This window comes from Athene cunicularia (assembly GCF_003259725.1).
Source record: "Athene cunicularia isolate RWA chromosome 24 unlocalized genomic scaffold, athCun1 chr24_part1, whole genome shotgun sequence".
NCBI lineage: Eukaryota > Metazoa > Chordata > Aves > Strigiformes > Strigidae > Athene > Athene cunicularia.
In genome coordinates, this window is record NW_020799132.1 from 4,945,090 (window position 1) to 4,972,332 (window position 27,243).

Sequence of the window (27,243 nt, forward strand, 5' to 3'; positions counted from 1 at the left end):
CTATTTTTAAAACTCTTTGTTTTCTTTTTTCTCGCAAGAAATATTTTGGCCATCGAGCTGTAAAATATTTCCTCTTCTAGGTATGTCACCGATGTGTGTCCCAGTTTATTGGACATTTATGGGAAGAGCTACATAAGATACACTTGAATCCTTATCTTAAGTGAGAACATGCAAGGAAATAGGCAAGGGGGGGGTTTGATTCTAGTAGTCACATTAGTGAAGATTGCATGGCCTGTAGGAAAAACAGGACTAGCCAAGTTTTAGTTCAGGTCAGCTGTGTTCTTCTGGTACATGGTTGGGCTACTTCCAGGTCTAGATGGATGGAACTTCCACAAACCCAACATCAAAATCAAAATAAAGATAAAAGGGTCTTTTAAACCCAGTATTATCCATACGTTTCCCCTCCCTGTCCTTCTGAATACAGTAAGCCCTCAGGGCAACCCAGTTTAAGAATGCTTTATTCTAGGCGTTCATTTTAATTACAACCATAATTATTTTTGTGCATGTGTATGACCCAGTTAACAAACCCATCTTCAGCATCTCATGGTCTCTCCAACCCTGCCCATCTCTGCAAGGAGGTAACCTCAGCTCCTGGCAACAACGAGGAAAATTATTTTTGAAACAAGCAGTCGAACTGGTTGCTACATCTTAATGAAAATTATTTAAAAAAAAAAAAAAACAACCAACCAACAACATTTCTATGTATATAAACAGCCCTTCCTCCCAAACCTGGTTAGACAAGAATGTTCCTGGGTGTGGACTGCCTTGTATAATTAACTGCACAGCTGTAGCTTCTGATCCCTGGTAACGTCTGTTTCTTTTCTTTCTCCCTGCATCTACCCAGCATAATCCAGGCGTTCTCCTCCTCCTTGCAGGAGCGCCAGGTGCGTCACTTGGGCAGAACTTTCCTGCATTCCAGCGTCATTCCTTGCTGAGACAACAACCGGGCAGACGTACCCGCTTTGTAGAGGGTTGGGAGACAGGAACTGGACAAAAGACTGAGCAGCGAAGCCGATTCGCCCTGTTCAGACGATGGAAACGGGGAGTGCAGCAAGGACGAACGGTACCACTGGGAAGCCAGAGGATGTGAAGAGTCCATCTGCCCCCAAAAAAGAAGAAGAAGTGAAGAAGACCACAAACCCTGGTGGAGGTGAGAAGGAAGCCATGAAGGGCACTGGCAGTGCTTCTTTGGAGACAGGGCAAATCAAAAGCTCCCTCTTCTCTGGGAGCGACTGGAAGAGGCCCATCATTCAGTTTGTGGAGTCGTCTGATGAGAAGAGATCCTATTTCAGCATGGATTCGGCTGATTCAAAGAAGATGCAATATGCCAGCGGACAGATAGGAGACATGAGGAGACCCCCCCTCTCCTTTGCAGAGAAAGGCGATCTCAGGAAGCCCCTCTTCTCCTTGGATTCCAAAAAGAGCTTCCTGCCTAGTGAAGGGGAAGCGAGGAAGTCGTTATTCTCTGGGGGGCAGATGGGGGACCTGAAGAAATCTTCCCTTCCTCTGGTGGAGACAGGGGACCTGAGAAGATCCACCTTCAATAAGCCTGACAGAGCAGCTGGGTCACGGCCCAGAGTGAAGCTCGAGGATGTTCTGTGTGATTCCTGCATCGATAACAAGCAGAAGGCTGTGAAGTCCTGCTTGGTGTGCCAGGCTTCCTTCTGTGAGCTGCACCTCAAACCCCATCTGGAGGGAGCAGCTTTCCGGGACCACCAACTCCTGGACCCCATCAGGGACTTTGAAGCAAGAAAATGCCCTGTGCACGGGAAGACCATGGAGCTGTTCTGTCAGACGGACCAGATGTGCATCTGCTACCTCTGCATGTTCCAAGAGCACAAGAACCACAGCACAGTGACAGTGGAGATTGAGAAAGCGGGAAAAGAGGTAATGCTCTTTTTATTACACGTTCCCATCAGTCCTTCCAACGGATCTCGATATTACACCACAGCTTTCGCTCTCCTCGAACCGTGTCTGCAGTGTAATTCTGGGATGCAGGGGTGGTGGATGGGAGGTATGTAGTAGGGAACTGGGTTCTGCTGCAACGGGACTGTCGTTCTCCTTGTGGCTGGTTACAGCAGCAGAGAGAGCACTCGGTGTCGTGTAGCAGACTGCATTGGGGCGGGTGGAGAACCTGGTTTCCACCCCTGATTGCACCACAGACTTTCTGAATCAAAGCCCTACATGTTAAGTTTTTGTTTTTTGTTTTTTGGTTTTTTGTTTTTTTTTTTAAAAAAAAGGCTCAAAATTTGACGGTGTTTGTGCAGCGCTACCCACAGCCAGAAAGGTGAGGCAGTGCTCAGGCTCAGGACCTCCAGAACAGAGGGAGTCAGATCAGTGGTTGCTCAAGCTGCTAGTGGCTGCCAGGTTACCATTGAAAATTGCCATCTCAGCTCCTTAAGAGATTATGGCTTTTTGTTTTTCTTTTCTATCCTGGTTATAATAGTGTCAAGCCACACCTATGGGAAGAGTATTTTGAAGGTTTTAGACGAAGAAAAAAAACCCTGGTGTAAACACAAAGCTACGATTTCCCCTGAAGTGTTACTACAGGAGGTTTAGAGAATGGACATCTAAGGAGATGAGGCTGGTAGGGGCAACAGTGCTCACTAGTGAAAAGTCTTTCATCTTTGCTTCAAGTCCTGCTGTTTGCTTTCTGGGTGGGTGTATGGTTATTCCACTAGCTCTGGTAAAGACCAGGGTTTCACGTATTTGGTGCTGTACATCCCCACTGTCAAAGCACGTTCTGGATTAGAGACCTTCAGATCTAAGCAGACGGGACAGGAGAGATTACAGAAGGGAGATCCATGAAACAATAATGAAAAAAAATAAATTTGCCTCGAGTCACACAGCCAGTCCAGTGCAGAAACTGGAAGGGCGCTGAGATCCTCTTAGGCACAGCCCAAGCCGGCGCTCTGATGGGGTGAACAGGCAAATACCAAGTACCTGTTGCTGGAAATTCTTGAGTTACCCTTAACCTGGAAGAACACTTTAACTCTTTCTAAGGTGCTATGAAAATTTCCCTCACGAGGCTGAGAGAGCATCTTACCTAGAGCTTATCTCCATCTTCCTGCGCAAGTTTTCGGTCTTTTCTTGCAATGTCATCTCCGACTGGCAGCCTTGCTGAAACCAGACAAAGTTTCTTCCATGTCTCAGCCGGTCTTTCTTAAAGAAACTCCCGCAAGGATTGCCAGCCTGCTGTTTGGTCCATAATTGCTTGTTCTTGTGGTTTTGATGTCAGCTCCGCAGCATATGCCTAACTCCCTGAGGAACCAAAGCGAGTCAGAGCTTTCTCCCTATGGCTGGACAGACCTAGAACACCTTAAAGAGGTGACCATAGCTGGGCAGAGAAGACTGTATGTAAGATTTAAGTGATGCTTGATTTCTTTCTCAGAGTCCATGTCCCACTCTTGTTAGCTTCCATGCTTTAGTTCCTGCACTGTCCTGTGCTGTTTCTGCTGCTGCTAAGCCTAAAGAATTCAGGGCTTTATCAATATGAATCATACACATGTGCAAGTTTCTCCTGACAACGAGTTTTGATCATGCTGTAACTTGAGCGAGTATTCACTCAGACAAAAACAATTAACAGGATAGCTGTTGCTTACAAATGTTTATTCCTAGCCCTGATTTATTCACCATAGGTGGAGCCTTAGCAAGAACCACAAAGAGGAATGAACATTTCCAAGTCCCTTGTGTGCACCACCTATTCTTTTCAAGTCTTGCAAATGAGCCGAGCCGGAATGTGACCACAAATTGAAAGAATGGCAAAGTGTGGCCGGTGCTGCTGGCCTCTGTGGAAAGACTAAGCAAAAAACCCACATCAGGTCATCCCAATCCCTGCCCCGTTTTCACGGCTTGGCATCCAAGCAGCTCCAGGGTAGCTTTACTCCCCTCCAGATTTGCTAACTATGCCACTGGAGTAGCGACCAGAATACAGCTGTGTCCAGACGGTGTCGGCTGTCAAGGAACAGTTGGTTTATCCACAAGGATTTCCCAGTCCCTGGCTGTACTGCGGCTCCAAGTGAGGAGAGGATTCCAGCAGGATTAGGCGGGGTTCTATGCTGTCATGCAGTTAAGCCTGACTGTTACTCTAGGTGCTCAGCACTTTAGGTGGCACAGAACTGTCACATAATAAGGTGGAATACACTTGTTTTAGGTACATCTGTTCCTTTCGTGTTTCAGAATTCTTGCAGGTTATAGTCCTTTCCTGAGTTTCTCTTTGCTGTAGGCCTGGCAGGGGAGAGAGGTGCTGTACTTGAGTGTTGGGAAAGCAAGGGATAGCTTAAGATGCTTCTGCAGAATTAGGTAACTCTGCTTGCTCCACAGTGCAGACAGAGACTGTACAACTCAAGAGGAGAGGAATGCAAACAAGCCAGTATACAGACACCCACTGGTTAGAGCATTTAGGCGAGCAGTGAAAAGCCTGTTATCTCTCTGTCTGCGAGACCGAGGGAGAACACAGCGGCATCCTCCACTTCTCAGGAGCCTGGGGTGAGAGTCACTCATCCCCCCTTTCCTGGTGTGCTGCTGAGCAGACAAGAAAGGCACAGGGGGTCAGAGACAACTTGGCAGGGAAGACAGAGACATTTTTTTTCTGAGTTTCCACCCAGCAGTATTTGCATGTTTTACCCAACCAACCTTTAATGCCTTCCCCAGATCCACTTTGCCTTGGTTTCCTGTTACGGATTTAAAGGAAAAGTAACACCCCCACACGAATCTGTACAAGAAACAACCAAGAGGAAGGCTGTGAGTCTGGGTAACAACCACACACAGTTGAAAAGTGAGAATTGTCAACGGGAGCTTGTACACTCAAATAAAACCCTCCGGCCAGCTTGATTTATCAGCAGGACTAGAGCCCCCCTTTCAGAGAGCATCCTTCATTTTGAAAGGGGATCCTTCATTCAAAACCTGTTTTACAGGCCTGTTCTCAAAACGAGACGACTTCACATATGCCTGCCAGTCACAGAGCTGTAAATAACCTGGTGTTACCATCCAGCGCCAGCCTTAGTACTCAGCACGTCAGGTCAGTTCTAGTGGAAAGCACTTTGATTTTTTTATTTTTTTTTTCCCCCTTTAATTCTTTACCTTTAAAGAAAAGTTCACATTGGTTCACGCAGGTTTAAAGAGGCAGCAGAGAAGCGCAGAAAGGGGAGATGGGTGTTCCTTGCTTCAACAAAGCAACTTTTAAAAGGGGAGACTTCACAGAGCCCGAACTCGGCTTTGAAGTCAACCGTTCACAGAGATGGATCCAGAGGGATTTCCGTCTCTCTATGTGCTTTCGCTGTCTGAATAGAGAGCAAACACGGGTGTATCGATACGGCGGTGGAAGGATTTTCGGCCTTTCTCACTGGCGCAAGGTTGGGGCACGATGTGGCTGGAAGAGCTTATCTACACCAGTTGTGGTTGCTCTGTGGACGCGGCTTAAAATAGATGCTCTTTCCACAGAGACGGTGAAGTTCCCTGCAGGATGTTCTTCCTAGCCAGAAGGCTGGGGAAGCCGACCTGCTGCAAATCGCGATTTAGAGGAGATTTGCCCGTTTGCCTGCATTCTGCATTAATGCTTCTAAGTAAGGGCAGAACCCAGGGGAAATCCACCCGTTGGCAAGTAAGGAATTCTCTTCAAACTGTGCAAAACAGGGAGACTTTTCTGGCCGCACAGTGCCTTAGTGGCATTTTTGCAGGATTCTGGCAGAGTCTCCGGGGATTGCAGCCCACTGACACCCACCTCTGCTTAACAAAAGCTTAGACAGAAAATATAATGGTAAAACCAGGAGAAATAACGTCTCAATTTACTGATTTCTCAGCCACGTCATTTCCAATACAGGACAAGTAGTTTGAACACTTCTTCTCCAGGTTCATTACTGCATTTGGTTGTTGCTGTCGGGTAATTAGCATAGCTCTCCCAGGCGGGTGACACAGGGGTGTTCCCTGATTCAGGGACTGGGTTCCCAGAGCATTAAGACATGATGATGCTTGCATTGCTGCCTTGCAAAAATGAGTTGCATCATGATGCAAGACTCATAATCTGACATCTCCAGGTCCTTTACAGCTCAAGGGCTGGGCTCAGCTGTGGATGTTTAGGTGTACACTCTGAACTTTCACTTGGGCCTCTTGACTGCCCTAATTAACTCTAACGCAGGATCCTCTCTTAGCTCAAAGACTCTCGGTGCCATTATTCCTCAACTGGCTATGGTCAAACCGAATGGTCTGAACTTATATTTCCTAGATCTTCTTCACTGTTATTGTTATTTCTGCACTGCGGGGACTCCCCCCACAACGGGTGGAGCTGCTCTATGATCTTTCACCAGCACCTTCTAAACTCCCAAGTCTCACCCAATGGGTTTGTTCTGGGTGGTCCATCGCATACAGAGATCAGGGATTGCTGACCTTGGAAAAACCTGAGAAATACGAAGAGAGGTAGGAGAGAAGTTTCATCACAGGGAATGAAGCTGAGGAGTTGGCTGTCCCTAGTACCTGTAAACACCCTGCTCTAAGTGTAACACAGGATGGATGTGGACAGCTAAAGAAATCTTCCAGCCAATCCCAGATTGATTTTCTATGGGAAGACTAGTTTTAATGTTTGTACTATCACGCAATGAAGCACCTCCCTTCACCTCCCTTGCCCTTGCTGGTGCCTGTGCTAGTGTTTCCCTTTGCCCTCAGTATGGGTGCTTTAACCCAAGCCAAACCTGGATGACTGTGGTATTTGCTTTCTGGCTATTCAGACTATCTCTGTAATTTCCATTTGCAAATCATAATTCTCATTCTAAATTGTAGTGTGAGTCCGCTCTTAAATAGTTGTTACATCCCATCCCAGAGGCACCCAAACTACCTTTCTGGGTGAAGAGATATTATAACTGCAACAAGTTGGTAAGAGTTAGCTATCACTTTTGAGCAAGTAGTAGTTTTCAAAATTCCTTTGAGACTTAATTAAAAAGCCCTATAAAAGTATAATATTGTTATCACCACCTTCCAGCCATCACCTGACATTTTTTCCTGTTACCTTTCTTTTCATATCCCTTGTGTCTGGGAATGTCTACGTGGCTGTGGTAGGTCTGCTCTTCTCGGAGAAATCCCTCCAGTCTTTCTCTGTGTGATTTCACTCGCATTCTTGTCCTAAGAATGTTCTGATACTTAGGGATGAGGAAGGAAACAAGACCTCCCATTACTCAGATGTGCTTTTTACTTTGCTAACAACTAATGCCATCTGGATGTAGCTCTGTGACTCAAGGAAGCGACTTGCTCTGTAGTGTAATTTCTCACACTGGTTACTGCTGTGCGATGGATATCTGGTCCTCAAATGCTTTTACCTCATTGCACTTCCCCGCTATGCAAAGGTGGTTTGTGTCTTGATGAAGAGGACATCTCATGATGCACATGAGAATGGAAAAAAAGTATGCATTCCTCCAAGTCAGTGTCTTGAAAATGTGAAAACTATAGGAACAAGCTCGTGCCTTTAGTGTCTTGATCAGTAGTAGAGCAAATTTTCTCATCTTGATTCCTATATGTTTCCCTGGTGACCCTGAGGGCAAAGCCCTTCCAAGCCCCCAGAATATGAGCTTTAGCTCATGACAGCATTCAGCTCAGCCGACTATTGAAGGTTGTCAGGGTGTATGAATAATATTTAGAGGGCCAGTGCTCTCCTAACTCTCAACAGAAAAGGACAATTACAGTGACAATGTGAGGATGGAGCTCATCTGGCACTGAGATATCTTTGAGTACATTTGCCTTTTTTGTTCCATCTTTCTTCTGTTTTATAAGAACTATCAGATTGCTTTCCCTCTATAAATTGAGATTTTCTAAATTGAACAGCTAGAGTCAATGGCTCTCAGATGCAGCCGTGCTTGATTCGAAGCTCAAGAAGGTGTTCAGCCACGACGGTGACTGTCACTAAGACAAGAGCCCTGATGGGCTGATTTCCTTAGTCTGAGCTGGTTGACAGCTTGCTGCCTGCTCTTCATCATGTCATGCTGTTTCCTGCTCCTTGAATGGAGAGTTGAAAACTTTGAAACTCCCACCCTGAGGGCAACCATGATCACAAGAGAAGTCCCAGGTTTTCATGTTGTGTCGTGTTCTTGGATGGGCAGTAAAGCAGGGGGAGCTACACCTCATATTTTAACAGCAGGGAGACCTCACGGCGTTAGCTGCTGTGGAAGTGGATTTATCCATCCCTCAGCTCCTCCGCCTCTAACTGTTGGCCTAAATGTAGGAGCTGTTGGGTAACACAACTATTTGCCAAAGGATTCCACACGAACAGTGGGTTTCCAGAACCTTTCTAGCGCGACATAGCTTGTGGAATACAGGTAATTTCTGCCAACTGAGTAGTTCTTAAAGAGCTCTGGGGATCAGTGTCCCATAGAGAGATTGCTGGTAGTTATAGCCGTCCTGTGACCAACCTGTACACACATGAAACACCCAAAGATCTTGAAATGCGTCAACAAAGGTTTTGTCATGATCTGTCGGGCAGGGACGTGGTGAATACGAACGACCGAGGGAGGGGTTGCCCAGAGTTAACGGCGCAGGGCATTGCTAAACAGCCAGGTCCTGGTCTGGTCCAGAGACACGGTGTGCACACCAACTGGTGCGTTACACCAGTGCATGGCTGCCCGGCCCTCCGCCGGCTCCAGTTCTATGCAATTGTCTGGTCTGAGATTCTCTGGGAAGCCAGTGCAAAACGAAATGCAAATGAATCCCAGTGAAGTTGCTGATCTAAGCCAAGCACGGTTGACTACACCTCCTGCCTCCTCCTTTTGTGTTTTTTCTTTTTATTTTTTTATTTTTTTCCAATCATTCCCCAGCTTCATCATAACATGAAAGCTCTCAATTCAGAGCAAATTAATCCACGATCCTGTCTAAACAGAATTCCTGCCGGAGGCATCGTCCTCTTGTTGCAACACTCGTCAAACGTCATTCCGTAATTACATGAAAACTGTTATTGCTGCAGAGGCACACCCTGGGATGGGCCCTGCACTGCATACACAGCTGAATTTTGAAACAGGCCTCTTCCCCCTCCAGCTAATGACTCTAATGTGATTAAAAGCGGCACCATGACGGTAGCCTAGTAGGTGGGTGCTGCTGCTGCTGTCTTTGCTGAGGGAGTTGAATCTCTTGACCCAGCCAGAAGCTCTGGGATCTTGTCCAGTGTCAGCACATGTTCTCCATTTCAAGCAGTGCCAGGAACCTGTACCTCCCAGCTATCGTTGTTCAGGGCCAAATGCATAAGTGGAAGCACAGCACCTCTTTGAAGTAGGCCACCCTCAGCCCCAGTTGATGAGACTCCCCTCTTCTCACAGGCCGAGCTGTCACTGCAGAAGGAGCAGCTGCAGCTGAAGATCATTGAGGTAGAAGATGAAATGGATAAGTGGCAGAAGGAGAGGGACCGTATCAAGGTGCGTATGGGATATTCTTTTCAGTCCACTTCTCTGTTTCTCCTGTACTTGTCCCTTTCTTTTCCATTCTCTCAAATCCCTCTCCTCCTTTCCTCAATTTCCCCGATATATCCAGCTCTTACTCACTCCATCCCTTAGCCAGTCTCCATCTCATCACTCTCCAAAACTCACTCATGCCAGGTCTTGGAAACAACAACTCCTCCTGAAGTCATCTTGCAACATACCCTGCAGGAGATCAAGAAGAGGCAGCACAGCCTTGTTACAAAACGATCCAAGGCACCTCCCTGCTTTGGATCCCTTAGAGTCCTTCAGCCACCAGTAGCCGGGTTGATTTGGAAACAAAGGTGTGATGGTTTTTTTCCTGCTAGACCACACACAAAAATGAACTCCAGGAGGGCTCTGGATTGCCCAAACAGAGATAAAGCAACAGGAACAGATGGAGTTCCACCAACAAACATCTTATTTACAGTGGAACAGCTTATTTCCACACTGATACAGGGCTCCTTTATAATTCTTTCACCATGCTAAGGGTTGGAGTATAGTAATGGTGTTAATTGTTTTCATTTATACCCTAACTGAATAGAGCAGTGAAAACACTATTTGGAGACACCCCAGAAAATTTGAATAATATTAATAGGCAAAGCCATTCTTCTCCCTTTTATGTGGTACACGCACATTGGCTTGCCAGTTCTGCTTTTTGTCTGCTTTATTATTACTATTATTATTATTATTATTATTACTATTATTGAAAATCTGACCTAGAAATTTTAACTCTGAATATGGTTACATCCACAGTCCTTTTGAGGAGTATTTCAGAAGGGCCTAGAGGTCGGGTTTGTAAAAAGTTTTTCAGCACCTTTCATCCTCTGAAATGGTGGGAATTTGGACCTCAAATTCTTGAGGAGCCACAACCATGATTTAGAAGGTTAAAGAGGGTTTTTAAATATCACCTAAGAGTGCAGCTCATGAACTGAGATAAAAGATATGCTCTTATAATCAGGGAGACGGTATGCCCTTTAGATTACAGGCACGTAATTATTGCAAGAACAAGTATTACTTCTCTTGGCACAACTTCTCTGCTGCTAAGACTTATGTACCTAGAGTCTCCATAGTCACAGTCTGAATGCTTGGACGTATCCCCCTCTATATCCCTCTATTAGCAAATGAATTCCTGAGAAGTTTAATATTTTATTTCTCCTGCCTCCTTTCCTGCTGCCTCCTTTCTCTGCCCCTCCCCTCCGCAGAACTACACCACCAACGAGAAAGCCACGGTGGACCAGCATTTCAAAGAGCTGATCCGTGACCTGGAGAGGCAGAGGGATGAAGTGAAGGCTGCCCTGGACCAGAGGGAAAAGATTGCATCAGAGAACGTGAAAGAAATCGTGGATGAACTGGAAGAGAGGGCAAAGCTTCTGCGGGAGGACAAGGAGAACAGGGAGCAGATCCACCAGATCAGTGATTCTGTGCTCTTCCTGCAGGTTACTGAGATCCCATTTTCCTTTTATCTTTCCCAATAAGGAAGGATTTGTCCCAGAGACAAATCCTAAGTTGGTGTAAGATGCTTTAATCTTCCCCAGTTCGGTGCATATATATGACAGGAGCAGACCCTGACATTTGAAGCTGTCTCTGCTCCGGTAGGTGAAGAATTAACTTAGGTGTGCCAACGCCTGCTTTTTCTGTAGGTGGCTACAGCTCACAGGCAGAACATTTGTCTGCCCCTTCCATCTTCACCGTTCTCCTTTATGCTTCATACTATTTGGAGTCTAACATTAGACAGTTCCTTAGGATCTAGCCTGTCACTTATTTTTCTCTTGGTAACCTCTCCTCCCTTCTTTTTGGCAGGAGTTTGGGGCTTTGATGCGGAATTATGTCCCCCCTCCATCTCTCCCAACATACAGTGTGCTGCTTGAAGGGGAGAGCATGAGCCCGTCCATGGGACTCCTCAGAGATGACCTCCTAAATGTCTGCATGAGGCACGTGGAGAAGATCTGCAAGGCAGACCTTGGCCGCAACTTCATAGAGAGGAACCACATGGAGAATGGTAGAGTATCTGAGACCTGCCCCTTCCCTCTCTTCCTCCCTCCCTCCCTCCCTCAGCAAAGCCTAGCACGAAGTCGGAGGAGATGAAGTGTGATGTGTGTGCTCTCACAGAGAAGAGAGTAAGCAAGGACCTAGGGGAAAGTGGGAGAAACACTGCCTGTAGCTGGAATTCATTCTGGAATATCAGAGCTATCCTGCCAGACCTGTGTGGGGATAGAGCCGGGGATTTAAAGTATTTCATGTGTAGGGGACCCAGGGGTCCAAACCAGCCCTGCTTTCCTGAGTGCTGCTTCACGTTATGGCTTCACAGTGTTTAACTGGTTCAGCCACCTCCACCTGGGACTACAGAGCGACGCTCCTCTTTGGGGGCGAGAATGTTGCCCCTTCTCTCCTGCAAGAGCCCAACAGGGACCCTCTGCCTTGCGCCAGGCTCCACGGAGCCCCTGCAAGTTTAGCACGACAGTTTTCTATGCGGAAGACTGCACAGATCTACTAAGGCAGCTGAGTGGCTCACTAGGTAAATTGAGGACGCAGTGGCAGAAATATGAATGTAGTCACCCCGGTATGGCAATTCTGAAATCCTGTCATTAGCCTATTTGTACAGCTTGGTTAGCACATGCGCTGGGCTGGTATGACATGCCGTTTTACAACAGCCTCTTTCAGCCACTACTTGCCTGGCTGGAACATGAAATACCCTGCAAGCACCTGTCACTGAAAAATCTAATAACAGATTTTCCAAGTAAAAAGGTCTCTGTTTTGGTGTTCGGGTTAAGCTACAACTTGAACCGGCATAACTCTCTCTATTTGTACTTCTCTGCTTGTTCTGCTAGGGAGAGCTTTGTTTTCCTGCCTGCTCTCAGCCAGGGTGTTCAAGGGACCTGCAGTGCCAAATGGTCCTCACCCTTCAGAGGGGTTCGTGATCCTTCTTCTGTGAATAGAGAGATCATGGCCAATACAAGTTTTAGAACCCACTTACTTTCTGTGTCTCCCAATTAGTTCCGCAGAAAGGACTTGTCTTGCATCAAGCTCACACGTAAGATTAGGAGGATGAGGCACTAGAATGGGTCTCCACAAGTGAGGTTCGCTTTCCAACTCTCCCACAAACAGCCTTTGTAACCTTAGGCAAGTTGCTTAATCCCGTGGAATGACCTCTTGCATGAAGAATAATAAGGATCGGAATTAATAGTTATCTCACTAGGCTGCTAGAAAGTTATAATCTATAAATAATTGTGGAACCTTAGATACCAGAGCAATAAAGGTCAAGAGGCTGGATAGGTAACGTGAGGATAAATTGCACTCTGCTGTTCAGGAGAACGTGTGACTTGATAAGATGCAGGAGTAATCTCAAGTCCAGTTCATACAACACAAGCAGGTGAGGAACTCTGCTGCAAATCTGCAAGATCACTGTTATTTCATTCAAATTCCTAGTATTCACTAGATACTTCTCCCATGTTAATAGACCACCTTTTTCCTGGGCAACAGACATGCAAATCACTCCAACCTCCTTACAGAAAAGACTCATCCACATTACAAGATGATATGAAAAATGAAGAGGGGAAGAAACAACCAAAAAAACCCCACCAACCCCAAAAATCCAGACAAAAAAGCAGCCCACTGAAAAGATCCATAGAGGTCAGAACAACATGGGTTCAGTTATTGGTCAACACAGAAATGTTTTTCAGAGCCTGGGTTTTGTGAATCAGCCTGTCTGGCATTCACAATCCAGAGCACTAAGGCTGAGGGTGACATGGGACCGGAGAACATTCAGATCTGCAATGATGATCACTAGTGATTCTCAAGTGAATCATCAAGCCTGCTAAGTCCCTGGCCCCAAGGAGTCTGCGCTGCAAACAGTCTGTTAATATTTATCCAGCACCATCATTCTCCACTAGACATGAATGAGATGGACCAGATACTTCTGGTCCAGAGAACCAACCCTTCAGAGAAGTCAAGAATCGCATTCAGCGTGCTCACGATGCTCAGCTAGAGCCATACGCTCTTCAAAGTAGCACCAGAAATGGGACAAGTCTTCCAACATTTAACACTGCAACGTACCCGGTCAGGTTCTCATTTGCTGAGAAATTTGGCCAGACCTTTTAATACAAGTTGACGACAGGCAGCTCAGATATAAAAATCACTTTTGTCCATTTTTTTTTTTTTCTTTCTTTTTCTTTGCTCACCTGGAGAATTGCAGAATCTGCAAACTGGATGGCATAACGCCAAAGGGGTTTTGGACGCCCAACTACTCACAGCGCTTCTGAAAACTAGATGAGTAGCATAAAAGCACTTTGCATTCAAATTACCATAGCTTAGGAAGTTACCTTCCATCTGCTGAGCTGGTTTTTTTTTGCCAATCCTGAAGCAAATACATTTCACTTGGCCGTTTGTACAACCCAACAGGAGAACGCGTATGTTCAGTTCTAGTAGCTCTGGATAAAGACCGACTACTCTTGATCGCTGAGCACTTTTATTTAGGGTGCCCTCCGTGTTACTGATGCCAGAAATCCTCAGTGGTATTTGAAATCCATGCGATTCGAGTGCCAAAACATTTCTGAGCAGGGTAACAATTAACTACTGCCAGAAACCTGGGCACTTTCAGCAACTTTACCGAGGACTTAATGGACGCAGCTTGGAGTCTGCCTAATGAGAAGAACAGTGGTATCCACTCAGTTGGGAAATGTTATTTAAGGAGAGTCTCAGAAACTTCAGAGCTCTCCGTTTTTCAAACCCCAGTTACACTTGAAAGAGGACAGCACTCTGCATCTAGTGACTGCAAGGAAATAACTCCGCAATTACTTAATGGATTTAATTAACTCAGACTCCCCCTGAGTCATTGCAACAAATTCATTTGCAACCGGCTTGATCTTCTAGTGTAAAAAACTTCCCAGGAAGAAATATTATATTAATGGAATGAAATCGGCTTAATAGCAGACTCCAAAGGGAATCCACTTTTTTTTGTTGTTGTTGTAACAGGTACCTACTTAGCAGTGTGGCAATAAGGCAAATAATCAGAGAGCATCCAGGGAGTTTAAATAACCCAGAAATAAATTTGAGAAATAAAAGTTTGTTCAGTGACTTAAGAATCAATGAATGGAACTATTCAAACACGGGAACCAAATTTACCCCCTTGCAGAGAACAATAGGTTTATATAACACTTGAGGCCTTAAAATATTTTATTGAGCAGGTGTACTGATAGAGCATCCTTTCCCGTGGATCAATGTCAGAAAAACTAAACCAAGCTGCGTAATACCTGGCATAAGGGTAGTTTCATCTACTTTGCATGAAACCTGAGCCAAACACCCTTGCCCAAGAGCCCAGGAAGAGCTGATTGCAACTCAGGTTTAGCATCTTCCTCTAAAAATTGAAGAAACCAACCCACGGAGCCCCCTCCCCAGCACTGATTTTCTTGAGCTTGGCAATACTTCAGTTCGAGGTCCGTGAGCGGGTTAAACACACAAAAGAAGCCAAACCCAAACCACTACTTCTGAAGTGGGATTCGTTTTTAGCCACACTGCAGCGTTTTGGTGGGAAAACGCCTCAACCCTCAAGTGTCCCTATGGATTTTGAGGAGACGGCGTATCTCCTGAATGGCCAAACACCTCAGCTGTGCGATGCCTCCGAAGGAGCTTTCTCTTTTATCCCAGGCTGAACCTCTGGGTAGCTACAGCACTGCTTTACCTCCCAGCCAGAGAGTCCCACACAAGAATGAAAAAAAACAGAGGAACTGGTTTTCAAAGAGCAGAACCATTTTCCTGTGGCACTTGAGGAATCAGTTCCAATCTGTTATCTCCTTCCCCCTTCTCCCATCCCTCTCAAGGTCAGTAAACTGCCTTCTCCAGCTGACGCCCTGCTCTGCTTCTCCAGGTGATCACCGGTACATGATGAACAACTACGAGTGGAACCAGCCTGACAACTTGAAGAGATTTTCCATGTTCCTGTCTCCCAAAGGTATGTCACCCTAATGGTGGTCAGGCTTCCTTCAAACACACCGTAGGAAAGGAACTTTATTCATGACTTGTCCCCAGATTTGCTTTCCCTCGTATTTCCTGTTGTCCCCTGGACAAGATCCATCCCTCTCCGTTTGTTTATGCAGGGTCCTATCTCCAGCCTAGAGAGCTCTGGGAAGTTTTTGCCTTTTCATTTCAAACAAGGCAGCAAAGGTTCTCAACTCTGTGGGGGAGAGCTGGAGTAACCGAACTCTTTCAAAGAGTAGAGTTTGTGAATATAGGGGAGTTTTAGCATGTGTTACTGGGTTGAACTCAAGCGTCACTCTCCACCAGAAGCTCATCCCACTGTGCCATCAAGTGTGAAAGCTACACTAGACTTGCTTTGCGTTAGGATTTGACTTACACCAGAAAACATACTTTCTCCCTACAGCGAAAGGATAGAAGTGAGGAGGTGTCCTAAAAAAGCAGGAGTCTGGCCTTTCTGAGCTCTGACACAACAAGAGCCTTGGTGATTTGCTTATGTCCCAATTGTTAGGTGAACACTACAGGATGAGTCTTTGAAGTGAATGACTGTTTTCAACACACCGGGCTGTAAAATGAGAGTTGTCTGGAGTGTCAGGACCTCCCGTAGGAGAGGCAGAGAGTGCTAAAAGCCTAGGCAAGGCAATGCCTGTAGAAACAAAAGGAGAAGTACAAGAGAAGCAACAGAATTTCCTCCGGTCCCTAGAGAGCAAAGCCCTGCCTGGATTTGCCAGGTGTTTACAGCTGCTGTGCTGCAAAGGCAGATGGTGGGCAGGGCGAAGGGATATGCCAGCAATTAGCAGCAGCACTCCCCTGCAGGCATATTTGAAGTGTGATGCTGCCTGCTCTGTCATTAGGGATTCAGGGGGATCCCCCAGATCCCAAACACTGGGCCCTTTGTCTGGATTTCCACTTTGCCCATCTCCTCTGCCCTCAGCCCACGCCTGGCAGCTGGCTGGCAGCCCTGCCCGGTGCCGTGGGGGTGAGGATGCTGCTCAGAGCAGATACCAGAGGCAGAGGCGGCATTCCCAGTTCAGCCTCCGCAAGCCTTCAGCATGAGGGTTTCCTGCAGCCCCCCAAGATTTCGTCAGAGGCTGCAGAGGGCCACCGTGCCAGCGGTGGGTTCTCTCTGCACGGAGCCTGTCTCCAGACCCCACCGGGATGGTTATAGCTGCTGTTCTGCCCCAGCTGCTTCAGGGCTTTGCCAGGCCTGTGCCGTCAGGGAAACACACGTTCTGCTAAGCAAAGCTGCCAGTGCTGGGGCGAGACCCCAGGCTCAGCCCCGTGTCCAGTCCAAACCCATTCCCAATGTTAAGGGATGGTTGCAAGTTCGGAAAGTGCATGAGCTGAACCCATCTCTACCCAAACCTGGGCTTTGGGTTCAAGGTGAAAATGGCCCAACACGCATTTGAAGAGCGTGGCAGCCATAAAGCCAGACAACACCGTTCTGCCATCACCCCGGGACAGGGCTGAAACCTGACGTGGCAAAAGGAAGGAGCAGCCGCTGGCGTTGGCACAGCCCGGCTGCTCACTGCTCAGTGCCTGGACCCCCGCTGCTCCTCTCCAGAGGATCCTGGGAGCTGTGGCTCCCTGGCTCCCAGCTAGGATCCAGGTTCCCAATCTCCTGAAGGACGTGTCAAGAGACAGGAGGGATGAACAGGGACCGCTCGGTACAGGGTTTCTTATTTAGTGCGGTTTACTGGAGCCAGGGGGGGGTGGTTGCTGGATGCAGTCAGCTAGAGTAGAGCGAGGGTTGTACCACGGCTTGCAGTTCAGTGGCCACTGCTTCCTGCAATGGGCTTTGAATATACAAATACCGGGGGAGCACTTGTTCCACCTACACATCTACGTTTTCCTGAGAGCACAGACGTGTTGCCTTCCAAAACTACTCATTCTGTATTTTCCACCAACAAAGTTACTTTGTCAAAAAAAAAAAACCACCAACAAACATTAAGCACACGATTGCACACAGAGTCTCTGCTGAAATAGGGACTGAACAGCGCTGGATTCTCCACCAGGGTGAGGGCTCAAACATGACAGAAAGGAACCAGCTGCTGAAACCACACTGATGGGGACTTGGGGAACAGAATGAATCAGTAGGCAAAACAGGAGACATGACCCACTTAGCTTGCATGCTGGCTAGCAAAGGATTATCCGATGAATAATGCAATGTACCCATAATCGTTTGACTCTCTAGAGCTTTCTGTGCTCTATCCCTGTGCCATATAGAAGTCCAGCACTGCCTCCGATTGCACCTTTTCTAAGGAATTCCATAAAATGGGGGAAAAAAAAAAAAAAAAAAAAAAAAAAGAGGACTGCCCGTTGCATTGCATAATATGTCCAGAATCCTTGAATATGTCACGATAAGTTTTGTAACCCACCCTTTTCCTCGCTAGGTTGGATGACTGCAGATTCTGCCTGAGTCCACAGCTGCACTGAGGAATGCTACCCAAGCAGTGCTTGGCAGTAGTTGCAGTGGCCCATACTAAGAAAGTGCTTAGATTTGAGCTAAACCTATAGGGTTTTTTAAGCCCTGCTTAAATTCAAGGAGCCTTCCACTGCTCTTGTCATTAAAGACAGTATCACAGAGCATCTGTCTGCAGGGATGACATAATGAGGCAGAGGGGAGACATAAAGGGCTTCAAATGCTGCCTAAAAGATAGAGGAACAATCTGTTCAACTACTCAACACTCCTTTCTCTCCTCTTCCACTGAGCTTTCTTCTCCTGATGTTGCAAACAGTTTGGCCAAAGCCAGGAGGAGGTTGGAAAGATCATCTTGTGCCTTTGGAAGTCTTTGAATGAAGAGTAGAAGGGGCTCAGGCACAGAGAGAGAACTGCTTAAATAGGAACACTGCTGAAATAGAAAGGCAGTCCACAGGATGGCAGCATAACAGCTCCAAGTGTTCATCTGTTTTTCGCCCTTCTCGAGCCCAATGTCTCACAAAAGGGGTACAACAGCAGGAGCCCATCACAGCATGATGTCCTAGTGAAACTCTGGAGTACATCCCCGTCACAGTGACCGAGACAGTGTGTGCTTGAGCAAGAAATATTCCTTTACTTGTGTCTCTTGAGCTCTAAATCCAAGCCTCTGCCTGCAGGTCTCTGCAGAACAGTCGTGTTAAGTAGGCAAACCTGAGTTGGCAATTTAATGCAGCTAAAGACAGCTCTGTGGCAGTGAGAGCACTTTATTCTCCAAATGAGAAGTCTGTTCACCGTTCCGTAGAACCCCGAGAAAAAAAAAGACCAGGCTTTCCTCTACTCCCTGGACCCAGATTTCTGGTTTGGGGCTGCTTCCAAATTGGTGGGGACTGTTCCATAGAGCAATGCCAGGCACAGGCCTTTGAGCCAGCTCATCAGGAGCCGACTGCTGAACTGGATGCTCTTGTTTTACAGCCAGTTTCAACCCACGATCATGGGAATTTTCCTCCTTCCAGGCGACTGAGGAAACACTTGGTACGGGTAATTCCGACTTCAGTTTGAAAGGATCTAACCCCCCGTGCCACAGCTTTCTAGCTGGCTAACCAACCTCTTCTGCTTCCCCTCTCAGCTGTCCTGTCACCTGTCAATCCCTGTCTCACAGAATCATCTCTTAGCTGGCTTATCAGCGCCATCTGCATTCACCCAGGGTCTCAGTGGTTTAGGTGCTGTGTTTAGAGGAGGGAAAGGCACCCCTGGTCCTCACTGTTCAGACAGTGAAAGAAGACGATGGAAAATATAGGTGCCAATTTGCAAAGATCCTGAGATACCCAACCAACTGCCATCGACGGGAGTGCCAGCACCATCCAAGGCAATCTGTGGGGGTTGTGGCAGAACCGGGAGCCGACTCCAAATGCCCTCAGGCAGTCTCACAAGCACAAGGCTGCTCTTCTCCATCACATGTACACCTTTTACTTAGCTCATAAGTTCTCAGAGACGGAGCCTGCCCTATGTTCACTGTCTGCCCAGCACCCAGCGCAATGGGGACGGGGTGCTTTGAGCCGGCGTACCCAGAACCAGCCGGGGCGAGTCATGCCTTTTCTTCCCAGCTCCCCACCGTCCTTTTTCTCACCTATATTTTCTTTGCTTCCTTCGTGCTCAGAGGGTCTTGCTTTTCCTTTCATTCAGAGGCAGCCTACCAGCATCCACGGCCACTCTACCTGGGGGAGCTCTGGTGACTCACAGCCACACCTAAGTCATTCCTGCTTTTCAGGCCACAGGCAGGGCTGTCTCCCTCTCATCATCTCTGCTCTCAGATTCATTCTGGCAGCCCGGGCCTGACCCCAAGGAGGCCAGGAGGGGAAGCCTTGCTTTAATTTCAATGGGCTTTGAATAAAGTCTCAACTGCTTGAAGGCAAGGGAGCTTTGGCAGTTAAGTAGTTTTGCCTCATTAGTCCAGTCTCTGGAGATGCAGTTTACCTGTGAGGAAGCTGCTGCTCTTCGGTCACACCTGCACTCTGGGTCCCTCAAAAGAAAGGTTCTTCCCTGCCTGCCTGGAGCTTTGGGATCTCGTCACACTCGCACACTGTGTACACTAGGACCCCAGAACTGACTGCACTCATCCGCCTTTTTTTTTACTAAGAGAAAAGGGACAAAGCTATTGGTTCCCATTTTCCCCCAAGCTAGTTGAAGGTAGTTTTACAGGGTGTGTTTTGAAATGCTTAGGCTTCCCCACTGCAGCATGCAACACCGTGGAATAACACCACCTCTTCTATCTTCCAGTAGGCAATGGTACTAAGCTGCCTTTTCAGTTCTCCTCGGTGGGACAGAATCCGCCTGGTGACTTCAGCAAACAGTCTGATGGAAGCCTCTTCACTAAGACCGGTACTAGGCATTTAGTTTTTTCCCCTTCCTTCTACCTCTTGTTTAGGTGATAAGACATTTAATCCTGTACTTGCTTCCCCAGAGAAGGCCTGGAGCAGTCCTACACGTGGCTCCGATCTCCTGCCCTGACTGTCAATCTCTTAGATAACGTGCACATGTTTACATGAGCAACTTGCTCTGTTGAACCAGGGCAGCAGGATTGCATTAGACAGTGTTTAAAAGCGTTAAAAAGTTTTATCTAGTGAATAGTTGAAGGGGTTTTAAATTTTGTTTGTAACAGGTAGAGGTAAGAATTTTAGAGGCGTAGGGACCAGAGAGAGCAAGATGCTCAGCAATGATGTTCCCAGCCGTTTACCACTCTGGCTTGATCAGTGTTTTAAAACGGCTATCATCATGAAAGAATAATAACTGAGCACAAACTTTTTAAAAAATATGCAGTATCCACCTGTCCTCCTTCATCCGAACCAGAATCCCCCATTCACTGTCTCATAATCCTCTTTTCACTACCACTTAGTTCAGTTCAAGGGCACCAGAGGTGGAATCCAAAAGCATCAGCCCCTGCCAAGCGGAGTCAGGTTGGATTAATTTGCGAATGGGAGATGGTGGGGAAAGGCCATTCCCTGATAGCGCTGAAACTGGTTGTGATTCAGCAGGGCTGGTGTTGGTTTTCAATCAGAATGGAGCTGGTGTGGTAGAAGGGGGTTAGAGCTTATCGTGCTGCCAGAGGTACTGTCATTAATTTCTGACAAGAAATCCAAGCCTCGGCTCCTTGCTCTAATTAAATAGCCTATAGTGTTCTTTGCAAGAGTCAGGATGCTTCGTTCAGGACTTGGCCTAAATTTAATTGGACTGATTGCATTCCACCTCTCTGCCTCCCTCAGACATTTTAATTAGACAGACCTTCTTTACTCCCTTTTCCTCACTGGTTGGGCGGTGGAATACGCATCTGTCTGACCGACGGCTGCTACGTCCCACCCCAGAAATGGCTGCATTTCAGTGTTAAGCTATATGCAATACTAATTATGTGGCACTCCCAGTCCAGCTACTCATCTCGAGGCTTGCAAGGGGAGAGGGGGATGGTGGCAGGGACTGATCTGTAACAGGCTGTTTTATGTTGTCACAGCTTATCCTTCAATAGTGAGACATCAGTCTGCAAAGGTGACGCCACAGACATGGAAATCCTCTAAGCAGTCTGTATTGGTAAGAAATATACCCTCGGTGTGAAAGCATGTGCACAGCTTCAGCAAAAGAACTATCTGTCCTAGGGATACCTGAGACTTCAGAAAGTAGGGCTTGGCTTCTTTGGAGATGGGAAAGTGAAAGCTTCAAGTCAACAGCTTCTATTATTTTGTTTTTCTTTTTCCCTGTGGTTAACTGCATGCACAGAGGGATGCAGATTAACACACACACCCCCCTCCTGCCTCCACAGCTCTGGGTTGCAGGAATAATCAATAGTTCCAAATGACATTTTGAAAAGATTTTGCCCTGGCCTAAAATTTGATCCAGGCTTCTAGAAGCTATACAAATGCTATAGCACACATACTGCTATTTGTAGTACTTTTCCTCCCTGCAGAGATATCAGACTTTTAGTAGTCTGTGACATCTAGAAAGCACAGATTGTGTAAATGACACCAAAGACAACCATATGAAAGGATCTTGCTAATTATGTCCTACAGTGGGCAGATGCAATATCCAAGATGAGGGGTCAAACTACGATCACTAGAACATCTGTAGGTCACTCATTTTGCACAAAACAGGTAACATTAAAGGGGCAGAGGAAAATGTTATTTTAGGTCTTGTAATCTTAAATATACAAGGTTACCAAACAGTTAGTGCATAACCACGAAACACTAAGTTCATGTATTTTTTTCTAAACATCCATTCGCACCGTGCTGCATTAAGATCTCGCATGATCCGCATTAAGATTGTCAAGTTTTTGCCCCCATCTCCACAGATGAAATCTATTTTTTGAGTTCTGGTTATACGTTTGTGAAAGATTATTTACTGTTCCCTGGAAATAAGACTTGTAGGCAGCAGAGGGTCAAGAAGCAAGAGCATTCCCACACTTGTAGGAAAAAAAATGGAGGAAATGCACAACAGGTAGAAAGTGGCTGTCTAAGGACTGCAGCTGTACGTCTGCTAAATTTTCAAGGCCCCACCAGGAGATGAATGCCTGGGAAAGGGATGTTTCTTGGTAGACCGTATCACTTCCAGAAAATCCAGCTTTGAGTCTCTGACTGTACTACCAAAAAAAAAAAAAAAAGTCTCCTAGGAACGGCAAAGTTTTGCAATATCTTTTCTCACGTGTTTGGTCACCCCCTTTCTAAAAGATCATCCGCTTCACCCTGTGTGTGTGTGAGCGCTCAGATGGAGACTCTTCCCATCAGTAGGGTTGTTTTAGCAGTAAGCACCCCACCGCGCACCAGTCAGCGTGCTGTGCTCCGTGAGCACAAGCCATGCTTTCCCTATAATCCCCCCCAGAGAAAGCCTGGGTAACTTCTCCCACGTGAACTCCCCAGCCTTTTTCTCCCTCTCTTTCTCTCCCATGTATACGCTTAGAGCGGCTATTTTATTTTTATAGCCTATATTCACCAGATAGCCCTGAACCGAACAATTGAGTTGATAAATATAAGCATTAAGAAGTCCCAAAAATAGAAGAGTACATGCTCCGGACTGCGGTAGCTCTGCAGGAGCTTTTATGGTCTATTGGGCCAATAATCTAGCTTTTAAAACAGTCTTAAATATGTATTTAAGTAATACGCATTCTAAAAGTTCTGTAAATATGAATTTTCACAAAGGACTACGCTGTTTAAGGAGGAATGTCTTTTTAACCCACGGGGAGTTCTTTAAAATGAAGCCCCCTTCTTCCATCTCTTAATTATATTGGAAATTAAAGCCATAAAATGAAAAGAATTTTAACAAAAGGGAGCGTTGAGGGGGAGGTTTTGGGAGCCAGCACTGAGCGGCAAGGTGGGTTGGGTTTGCTCTGCCCATGCTTCCCTGCTGTGTCTAATATTAACAAGTGCACTGCACAAAACCACCAGCACGTTCCTGGGAGGGCTCCCTCACCTTCTGCAAGTGCGATCTGGGCACGGGATCAAACCTAGGACAGATCAGGGATTACAAACCCACAGTTCTCCCGATTGCCTGGGTCACTGCTTCCTTGGTGTAACCGTATTCTCATCCAGGCTAGAGGTTTTGCCTCCAACGGTGCCACCAGCTATCACAATCAGCGATTCGGCTTTTGCGTTTTGCAGTCACCCCAAGCCAGCATCAGGCTGCACAACACAGTTTTGCCACGTGTTGCTTGTTTTCAAAGGTGCAGATAAGAATGAAATTCCAGGGGTAGGTCCTGATGGGAAGAGAGATACAATTAGGGAGTGCGGTAACGGGCTGGACAGACAGAAAACAGAAATTCCTGTAGGCTCTGCCCCTGTCTCTCCACTTACTCTTCTGTTTACACAAACATTTAGTACTAGGCTCTGCAACATACGGAGGTGTGAATAAACAATACACCATTGTGTGAAAATTTCCATGCACAAGAGTTTTTGGCTTGCCAGCCAGAGAGCACAAATAAATGCCACGTGACTTAGCCGATCGCTCGCATCACTGTGCATGGCTTTAAGTGTGAAAACTCCCATGAGCATTCAAGTTAGCGAGTGATTAAAAGACACTGGCAGTAGCATAAAAATAAAGGTGACATTCCTCTTCTCCCAGAAATCCCTCATCAAACCATGAGTCATAGTCTGCGATTTTATAGGATGCACAGACTCATTTGGCTCAGGAATGAGGTCCACGCAAAGCATCCCTACAAATCAAAAAGCAACACCATTTGCATTTGATCACTCCAGCACCTCCAGCAGTGAAATGAGGTGGCGTTGCTCTGCAAGAGGAAAGACTGAAGGTGTTAAGAGAGGAGCATGTTAATGCGTGCATGGTTGGGCTACCTAGGAGGGTAGAGTATAGGTGGTCAGAACAAGAAGGTAGGTCAAACTCACATGCCCCAAATTCTCCATTGCAGTCACATTACCGCCCCTTTTACGTCAACAAAGGCAATGGAGCCACTTCCAACGAGGCACCTTGATTCCTGAAGATTTAGGGAAGAGCTGGCAGCACTTGAAGTGAAGACTCAGCTGCGGATTTTCATGGATGTACCTGCTACTGTATTAACCTTACTGCTCTAATCTCTGCCAGGGAGAGGGAAGGTGCAGAAGGGAATAACCTTTCCTAGAGGAAACAAGGACTTTTTCCAAATCACCTTGAAAGCTCTGCAGGCCTTAACAATGTAACCCCGTCCTCTGCTGTCACCTCCTTATCCCCTCTCTGTCAGTGCCCTTCCCTTTGCTTCTGCGGAGCGAGCTGCTCTGCTTCTCATGGGAAGCATGCATGCTTGGGTAGCACCCCCCTCCCTGACTTTCCTATACCAGTTTCCCCACTGTCCCGAGTGTGTTTATATGATCACACCTGTGAACTCCTAGTGAAGGTCCCAAGCTGGGTCTACCTAAAGGTCTTCCGAGAATGGAAAGGCCCCAGCCAGCCACTGGACCAGTGACAGGCTGAAGTTCTTCCCTGTCACCTGGCCCTGCCTGGGATGGGGACACACAGCTCGCACTGGGGTCAGGTCCCACGCTGCCACCTCCCTGCGGTCCCTGCAGATCCCCCAGCCCATGCCCGTGGCAGCACGCTTCCTCAGAGCCCGTGGTCAGCTCAGCTCTGCTCCTGCTGCCTTCCAAAAAGCCATCCAACAGGACCTATCTGGAGCTGCTACAGCCTGGGGCCAGCTGCTGGTGGAGGGCAGAGAGGCTTTCTATCCCATTAAAGTACCCCTCCAGCCACCTTTTCAAATTAAGAAATAAAAAGAAAAATCCATCCTCCTAAAATAAGATTGATTAGATGCCATAGGTGCTAGGTGCTTTTCTGTTTTGTTTTGTGGTGGTTTGTGGTTTTTTTTTTTTAATCCCCCCTAAACCAAAATTGATTTATATATTGTGGTTCAGGTACTTTTTTTTTCTGCAACGGGCAATGAGAATTAGTACCACAGCTTTTTACTCAGGATAATATTTTTTTTAATTTGTCCCCTGGATAGACGAATCACGTCACCACCCAGTCTGCAAACCAGCCAGGGCTGACTAACCTTTCCATGATCTCACTGAGATTATTCTCCTTTCCCTTGGATAAAGCTGAGGAGGTTTGGTCCATGCTATGAAAACATGTCCCCAGCCAGTCAATGGGAGGAGATGGCCCCTTGCAGGGTCAGAGCCCTCAAACGCTGGTAAGCAGCTGCAGAGCAGAAGAACCAAGACCTCGTAGCTGCTTTTCATGGTTTGCTCTGTTCGAGCGGGTTTTGGAATGGCTTCCCCCTACCTTTCCTACCTGCAAATGCTTGCAACACCTTGTTGAGAGAGGTCACACCTATGACTCTCTGAAGATTACTTTCTTGCTAATCCCTGTGCAAAGATACTCGCTGCTTTTTAATCCGACACCTCGGACAAAACTCCTGAGGCTGAAACGTGGTTGCTCTAGATTATGTGAAATGGCACTTATTTTATAATTTTTTTTTTTTTTCCTTAATGACTGGAGGGGAAGAGAGCACGGTAGGGAAGGATGTGGAGAAAGGGGAAGTGGGATAGAGTTGCCAGGAAATAAACTGAAGGATCTGAGTATGTGTGTGAAAGGATAAAATAAGCCCCCTCCAGATCTCATTGTTTTGCCCGGAGCGGCATCCAAGCAACCACTTGGGTCCCTTATGTTCCAGTGCAAGCTTCCACCGCCTCCTTTCTGTTTTCCAAGATGTGGGCGTGATCCCTCCCTCTTCGTCCTCTGAAAAGTGGATTATTAAAATCCCGCCCTTCTTTCCTGCCCTAAGGAGGGCCCGCTGGGGTGCCAGCCGGGATCTGCACTGCCCCTCGCCCAGCGCACCAACGGCCACCCTGAGGGAGGAGTGACCCCTTCCTTCCACTGTCCCCTCCCCCCCCCGCCCGCCCTGCCCTTCCCCACCTCTGCAGCCCCCACGGCCTGTTTGCTTCCCTTCCTCTCCTCACTTCAAGGGCCTCACTCAGACCTCGCACACGCGACTACTCACACCAGCGAGGGGAACAGAGCAGCTCCCCGTTTGCGTTAGCCTGGGAGGATGCCAGGGCTCCCCTCCCAAGGCTTTTCCTCGCTGGAGGAGTGTGGGGCAGGGCACAGCTCCCGCCCCGCTCTACCTCTCAGCCCTGGGGAACTAGCTTTGAGGTGTATTGTGCATGAACTGTTTTTGTCGTGTTTGTCTTGATCAGCAAAGCAAGAGGAATTCCACCTCCTCAGACAGGACACGACTGCGCTGATGTAAGTGAGGCCCTTCACGTGTGCAACACATACTGCAGAAATAAAGGAGAAAGCTCCATGTCTGACCAAAAACCCTGGGGTTGAAGTCTCTCTCTGTCTTTGGTGTTTGTATGCATTTAAGAGTCTCAGTGATGTCAAGTCTCATCGAAATATCCTTGATACGTGCCAAGGGTTTGGGGATCCCATTTTCCCAGCTTCTAGAGGCGCCGTTTTTGCTGCTTTCTGGATATTTTGAGTCAGGGTCATGTCAGCTCAGAGGACTCCCACATCCTTGAAGATCAAAGCCAGACTGATGGACTCACTTCTAGTACAACACTTTAAGACTCAGGGTACTCAGATACACCCGACTAGGTCCGTTCCCCAACAGCAGTGCCATGCAAGTCCTTCCCTGCAAGGGTGTTTCTAGAAACCCCTCAGCCTGCAGTTGTTCATGATCTCAGTGCCCCTGCCCTGTCAGAGTTAAACCTCACCAGTTCCCACTGGAGGAAAGAGCTTGCTCACATACACACAGGCCAAAATCAGCCTGGGATAGACCATGCTGAGAGGAGACTAGCTGAGCTGAGGCCTGGACCCATGTCGCCCTGGGAGGTTGGTTCTGGGCACCTTTGGGACCCTCCTCCACCCACTTGAACTCTTCTGGGGATACAAGCTTCCAGTTCTGCACAGCTCAAATTTCTTGTCTATATCACATCTTCTATTGTCTCTGAGAGAACAAATCCC

The 27,243-nt window shown here is 47.2% G+C and overlaps 1 protein-coding gene across 1 annotated transcript; it reads left to right on the forward strand.

The window, feature by feature from the left end:
• The first annotated feature begins 825 nt into the window (after nucleotides 1–825).
• Nucleotides 826–26,581, forward strand: TRIM29 (tripartite motif containing 29). Its single transcript, XM_026863716.1, has 9 exons — nucleotides 826–1,887; nucleotides 9,291–9,386; nucleotides 10,631–10,864; nucleotides 11,229–11,427; nucleotides 15,292–15,375; nucleotides 18,790–18,849; nucleotides 20,095–20,196; nucleotides 21,320–21,396; nucleotides 24,218–26,581. The coding sequence occupies exons 1-9, from the start codon at nucleotides 1,033–1,035 to the stop codon at nucleotides 24,278–24,280; spliced, it is 1,770 nt and encodes a 589-aa protein (XP_026719517.1). The 5' UTR covers nucleotides 826–1,032; the 3' UTR covers nucleotides 24,281–26,581.
• Nucleotides 26,582–27,243: the final 662 nt, after the last annotated feature.